At 38.0% G+C, this 7,234-nt stretch overlaps 1 protein-coding gene across 1 annotated transcript; it reads right to left on the reverse strand.

Moving 5' to 3' along the window:
• Nucleotides 1-1,556: 1,556 nt before the first annotated feature.
• Nucleotides 1,557-6,298, reverse strand: LOC108697264 (trans-1,2-dihydrobenzene-1,2-diol dehydrogenase). The gene is made up of 6 exons (XM_041570644.1): nucleotides 5,480-6,298; nucleotides 4,669-4,780; nucleotides 3,429-3,594; nucleotides 3,106-3,109; nucleotides 2,682-2,832; nucleotides 1,557-2,607 (listed from the first exon to the last, which is right to left on the reverse strand). Exons 1-6 carry the CDS (start codon nucleotides 5,567-5,569, stop codon nucleotides 2,489-2,491), a joined length of 642 nt encoding a protein of 213 aa, XP_041426578.1. The 5' UTR covers nucleotides 5,570-6,298; the 3' UTR covers nucleotides 1,557-2,488.
• Between the last annotated feature and the right edge of the window lie 936 nt (nucleotides 6,299-7,234).

A 7,234-nucleotide genomic window follows, 5' to 3' on the forward strand; every position in this document is an offset into this window, starting at 1 on the left:
TATCATGTTGGGCACTCAAAGGTTTACTAATAAATGCAAGTGCAATGTGGAAAGAACATAGGTTCAAGTATGGGTCCCCACTAAATAGCATGTGTCTCAGCTTGTACGTTTCTTAACAATACAGATGCAAAAATTAGCATCCACATTGGCAAATGGTGTACAGGTTGAAGTTTTTATTTTGGTCCAAATGGCACCAAAAGGAAGTGCACCAATATTTATTTGATGCATGTTGGTTGCGTCTAACAAATCATACTCTAAGAAGGTGGCTCCCAAACTGTGGATCTGGCCCCTCTGGATGGCTTGGAGTAGTGGCAGCGGGTGCTCAGCCTGAAGGCCATTAGGGTACGAATTGGGAAGAATGGCCATTAGGTCTCCTAGACAAATCCGAAAGCCCAGCTTGAAGGTCAATTAGGGTGAGATTTGGGTTAATATGTATTGCTGCCCTAGATATTTTTGAAACTATGACTGAATGAATAATATACCAATATTTTCCTATATCGGTACTCCTTTTGTAAGCTAAGGTGGTTAAACTTGAACTGAAAATGTTTGATATCCCCTGCTCTAAGGAACCCATGGCAGTAAATCCCCTCAGGGCAGATGCAGTAGATATGAAGAAAAGCACTGGAAATGTCTGCATTTTGCCAGATGCTGGAAGATTTTTTATCTGTTTATCAAGTTTTTATTTTTTACTCTGAACTGTCCCTTTATTTACAAAACCTAAAGGTATTACTAAACCCCAAAGAAATCCATTTATAACATCCTTTGATACAAACTCCAAGACCTGTAGGAGTGTTATCATAAATCATTGGAAGAGTTTATATACAGACCCCCAAATATGGGCATTTGTTTAAGGCACCATCCCTATTCTCCTACAGAAGGGATCAAATATAGGGGATCTTATTAAAATAAAATCAACTCCACACAAGGGAGTCCGCAATATCCTGGGGACCCAAAGCAATGGCACTTATCCCTGCAGGGGTTGTGGTCACTGCAGTGCCATTATCCCTGATAACTTTAACACACCCCCTTACTATGGTACCGAACATGATCTGCACGGTTTCAAACATGTGACACAAAGGATATAATTTATTCATTGTCAAATACAAAAATATCAATATAAGCCACTGATCTTTACTCTCTCTGTGCATTTTAGGCATGATGGGCAATCACTAGAAAGTGAGATTTCCTTACAGGACTGGGAGCTGGAGCAAGTATGTTCGCCAAGACTTGGCTTCTGGATATTGAGTAAGTAATGAATGATGGGTGTATCGTACCTGGCCCTTATAAAAACAAGATCTATTTTAAGCTTTGATATGTTTTTTGTGCCCTATTGGATAGTAAAACAGACCAAATATTCCCTTTATACATAAAATAGGGATAGGAATACTATCACTATACTATCACTAGAAAACAATAATTGTGAGTCTCATTTAGTAGTATATTCATTTATTAGTACATATGGGCCATTTTAACCAACACAGGGAATAAAAACCAACAAACCATGGTAGAACTTTCTCTGGGGAGCAATATAACCTGGAAACCTATGGAAGTTTAAATCCAACTATAGGTGAATGTATGTAAAAAAAATGTAAAATCAAAAATAGTGGACAACCTATTGGGAGGATTCAGGAAAAGAGAAAAATGAATGGAATTAAAAAAGGTAATTGGAAGTGAAAAATTAAATCAGATCTGTATTCAAATTTTTTGTAAGGGTTAGTGGCCTACAGAAGGAATTGATCCTCAGCCTAAACATTTGTTGTAGGTACTGGAGAACTGGCAAGCAGGCATAACACCTGAAACAGGAAAAACAGACAAGGACTGTTGGGACTGGAAACCAGGCATCAAGGCAATGTCCAGCAAAGGTAACAAAGGGTTAAGCATATTCTAGTCCAAGCGAGGGTAAAGGCAAGCAGAATTCTGGAAAAAAAAGTATTTTTGCAGGTATCCAGCAGTGTCACATTCAGGACAGGTAACAAGGGTTGGAAGTAGGACTGATGTTTTTAAAGGTAAGAAACTGTGAAGTCTCTAGCAAAGAGATGAACCCACTGGGTAATGCAGCACAGATTAGTAGAGCTGGGAACATGGACTAGAGTAATAGGTTTCTTTTTGGGAAAGTGTATTGAATTAAGGTTGCATGGGTTGCAATGTTCCTACCTCTTACTACATAACTTCCAATGAAGTTTAAAAATATAGATGTGGAATATGGTTGTAATGGGCACTGCATTTGTTCCAGGTTTATTAACTCAGATGTTTGCAATCAAACAGGTGCCCGTGAATGCTACAATCTTACCAGACCTGGCACTAACTTTGCCCTTTTATTACACTGACCTTACAGAAAGTAGTAAGAGAGAACGGCATGAAGAAGAAGCGAAGATTATTTCAGAAAGTGAAGCTGCAGTGGATTTGTAGCTACAGTTTATTTACTGTAGGTGGCATAGAAGACAGTAATTTGTGACCCTGCATTTTGATCTCCATTGCAGAAATATTTTTAAATATTTAATTTTTTGTCCTGATGGAATTTGACACCAAGTTGCCCGCGAACTTCATCCATGATGTTGGACAGCAGCTCGCTATCCTTCAGGCTCATTATTGGACTTTCCTTCAGGCCTGAAACAAGAAACTTTACAAATTTCTGCAATGATTGTACAATAATTTAAGTCCAAGTCACAAATTCAAGTTACCTTTCAAGAGACACTGCCGTACATGTTCCGCTTCATAGCTGAGCCCAGTACTGTTAGTGAAGTGCATTGGCTTTGTAGAGTGAGGAAGGGGGAATTTGGTTTCCTTTCCATTGACGATTATTGATGTTGGGCACCACATGCAGGAGGGAATCTGGAAATGACAAAAAGTGTCTCTGAGCAGCAGGGAGTTACAGGTACTTCAGTTGCTGTTTTTATGCATTATGAAGAACTGATAAATTGAATCGTTGGGGTCTGCAACACATACATTGAAGGGCATAAAATAAAGGGGCAGATGAAAATATGAATGCCTATAGATTTTCAGAAAGTTTATTTTTTATCACATTTATTGACTTATTTCCTGACTGCTGTAATCAGCTGAATTCAATACTGTTGCCCAAGAGATAACACCCAATCGGTTTTGTACATCTCTGAAAAAAAAGACAAGCGTTGCAGTCATTTTACCACTCGTCTAGGGTTGAATTTGGTCAAATTGAGCAAATGTATTCATTTATGAACTACAACTTTGAAGGAAATGTTTCTTTACTGCTTCAGCACAACTTCTGCTTGTTATAAAGCACCAAGCAGCTGTCCAAAATATCACTGAAACTACTTAGACCAATTCAGACCAGACAAAATCCAATTATTTTCAACGGAAGGATGAATAATTTCTATTTGTCAAAATATTTAGCTGGGGATACACTGATAAATTATTTTTCAGAATAATGGTATTCAATTACATGTAACTACTGATATAGTAATATTACTAGTACTTTTCTTGCAGCTGAAGTAAGTTCCCTAACTTCATCTGAGTTCATGGCCAGAGGCTTTTCACACAAGACATTTTTCTTGTGCTCCAGAAACATCAGAACCACATCCCTATGGACTGTGTGCAGGACCCCAACATATATTACATCTACAAGGGAAATAGGCAGTACCAGATGTACCACCAACATGACACTCCTTAAATTAAATAGTAGTGGGCAGAGCTGTTTTACTGACTACGTATCTGTTTCCTAGATTAGTAAACCCTGTACAGGTATGGGACCTGTTATCCAGAATTCTCGGGACCTGGGGTTCCGGATAACAGATCTTTCCATAATTTGGATCTTCATACTTAAATTGACTATAAAAGCATGTAAATATTAAATAATCCCAATAGACTGATTTTGCTTCCAATAAGAATTGATTATATATTAGTTGGGATCAAGTACAAGGTACTGTTTTACTATTACAGAGAAAAAGGAAATCATTTTTTAAATTTTGGATTATTTGGATAAAATGGAGAGAGATTGGCATTCCGTAATTCAGAGTTTTCTGGATAATGGGTTTCTGGATAACGGATCCCATACCTGTACTATATTTGGGGAAAAATACAATTCGCACATTTGCTACTGTGGTCTATAGAAAGCATTTCTTGTAGTAAGGAAAAGTCAACAGTACTGATTTTAATACAAAATTACCATACTACATAATAATAATAGTCTTACATGGCTGGTCCTATGGTGCCAAATGTAACATACAAAAATGTACATATTCTGTGATTTTAGCATGTATTATGTACATGGGACCCTTTTATTCACTGCACATTAAAATTGTATGCACTGTCTAAGAACGACTATTATTTGTATTTACAAACACAAAGAAACCTTTCTATATGCATGCACTCCATATTACTCCCTCTCTCATAAGCATTACTTGGAAAAATATAAGATAAAAATTTGCTGTTTTCCTCATACATAGTGATGGATGAATTTATTCGGCAGTCGCAAATTTGCTGCGAATTCTGACACAGATTAAAGTTATTGGGCACCTATAATTGTCGCCGGCGTCTGAATTGTCGCCGGCGACAATTATATGTGCCCATTAACTTTAATCGGTGTCAGAATTGTCGCAGGCATCAAAAATATTTTTCACCATTTCACGAAATGGGAGAAATTCGCCCATCACTACTCATGTATTTTTCTTAGTCTGAAAGCTAAAGCTTTACCAATATCAGGATCGTTAGCAAGCGCCTCATATGATCCATAAGCTTTGGGTATTTTACGGATTTGGGCAAAGTCCCGGGCTTGCTTCAGATCTCTTGCTGCCACAGCCACAACCTGCAGAGAGAAATGAGTAGTTTGATGTACAAGAAGATGCTCAGTAGGGTTGGTAGGTTGGTTCTGAGGACAGGATTACAAAGTGGCAAAACACAATATCATCGTCTCCAAGGTTTAGGCTGGGAGCAGTCTGTAACTGCCTAAAAAGTCTGTGGTGCCAAGTTATTTTAGAAGAAAATGTGCCATATTCACAAAATTCAATAAGGGGCAAGTATGGTCAGCCTGTACTGTGATACATTGTTGTGTGTCACCAATCCATAATGCCAGGGTACTGAGACAGAAATCCATCAACCAAAGCTATAAATGAAAAAGCAATACTAATGGTCAGTAAGCTCAAAACATAAGTCCAAGCTCCAAACTATTTAAATATATTGTGCATCCAATCCACCTTGATTGACCTGGCCAAGGAACACTGAACATATGAATCACTAAACAGATAAACAATGAAGGGAACTACTTTGCATGAAACTTTTATTGCTCCAGACTGCCTTTCCCTTTAGCAAGTGTATCAATGATTTGCTAAGCTCATGCAATCAAAGACTGGGATAAGTACAGTGAAATTTTGTAGGCCATGAGCAGAGGATAATATATAGAACTCTGATGACACAGGAACATAAGGACTCTCTATATTTTCTACTGTTCATCTTACTTTAATTTTAAGTCAGCTGTGAATATCCTATGGTCTTTCAGTCAACCCACCTGGTGATCCTGAGCAGGCAATGTCTCTAAGGCCACCAAAAAGTCGTTGCTGATTTTTCCTGCTGAACAGATGCCCCATTTTGTGGCCATACCAAAGCGCTGTAGAGACAGACTAAAAGTATCCCTTTGCCCCTGGGCTTGTAAAATGCATTTTATCTAATAGCCAGAAGGTGTGGTTAGATGTAAAAAGTAAAATATTGCTGGAAAATGTTAAAAGTAATAATTAACTGTATTCTGCACTCTGAGATTCATGAATTCTTAGCTTTCATTTTATATGTAGTGAGATGATATAATAAGGCCAAATATACTATTAATTAAGGGTCCAAATTCATGTCTTTTTTTTAACCTTTTTAAAACATATTTAAAAATATCTATAAATTGGAGGGATGCAAATTATTTTTTTTCCCCTGACCAAAAAAAAAAGGAATGAATGAAATAAAGGCTTGACACAGTCAGAGAATAAGAACAGAATGGCAATTATACACAATTTAAATAAAAATTATACACATCAATCACCTCCGGCTCTGATATATTCACTCTATTCGCATGCAAGTTCGCTGTCGAAGATGGAGAGGCGGATACAAATACACACATGGATGCATTATGTATGCCCTTTTCCCATCTGCAACTCACGATCTTCAGCAGATATAATCTGGAACTTCTTCACTGATGCCTGAGTAACACGACCAAGAAAGTTTAGCACAAATGACTGGGTCTCCTCGTTCCACGACGGTGGCTTGTTGTGTAACACTATAATGTTTTCCATGTTCCCATTTTGAAATCTAGGGGTATATTTATCAAAGGGTGAAGTAAGAGATCGCCACAGTATGCTAGAGTGAAATACTGCCACTCTCCACATTGAAAGTGAAAGTTCACCATTTGATAAATACACCTTTAAAAATCCCATAGAAATTAATGGAGAGTTTTGGTTGCATAAAAACAAGGTGTGCTGCCAAACACAACCTCCTGTAGGTTGACATTCAAAATAGGGGCTACCAAATAGCCAATCACAGCACTTATTTGGCACCCAGAAAGTTTTTGCATGCCTGTGTTGCTCCCCAACCCTTTTTATTTTTGAATGTGGCTCATGGGTAAAAAAAGGCTTGGGGACCCTGGGTTACAGTATCCTTCCCCAGGAATCCAACTAAAAAAAACGGTCAATTAGAGGTTAAAAACCTAATATTTTCAAGAAAAACAGTCCATGTCATTACCTGATTTAATTGCCCTACTAAACCCTCTACTGTTACTCACTGCCTTCCACTCCTAGCATTCTTTGCATAAAGAATATATCAGAAACACTAGATTTTAGGCCTTTAAAACAACTGCTGCTTCATCAGAGAGAACTAAGTCCTAAATTATTGCCAGGTCCAGCTGCAGACAATGCCACAGTTAAGGGGATATTAACTCGTGCCTTCTTCTTTGTCTTTGCAGGATCATTGAACTTTCTTCTTGGTCAAACCCTGAGTCCTAATTTCTTCTGGTCTAACAGTTTTGTCCCTGAGTCTGTTTGCCTGCCATATATTCTGATCATTGGCCTATTTACAGGGTAGTGTTTGCCTGCAGCCTGCCCAGACTACTGGCCAGCTTTATGGACTTACCTTTCTGCTTTATTCTGGCATATTGCATTTTTTTTTAGATGCAGGGCCTATAGGTCCTTAATTCAGTGTGGGAATGAATTAAAACGGAACTCTTTAACAGGTTTCAAGAGGACTAGCATAATGAACATGGCGCTTATATTGATTTCAGATGTTTTGC

This window comes from Xenopus laevis, chromosome 7S (genome assembly GCF_017654675.1).
Source record: "Xenopus laevis strain J_2021 chromosome 7S, Xenopus_laevis_v10.1, whole genome shotgun sequence".
Lineage (NCBI taxonomy): Eukaryota > Metazoa > Chordata > Amphibia > Anura > Pipidae > Xenopus > Xenopus laevis.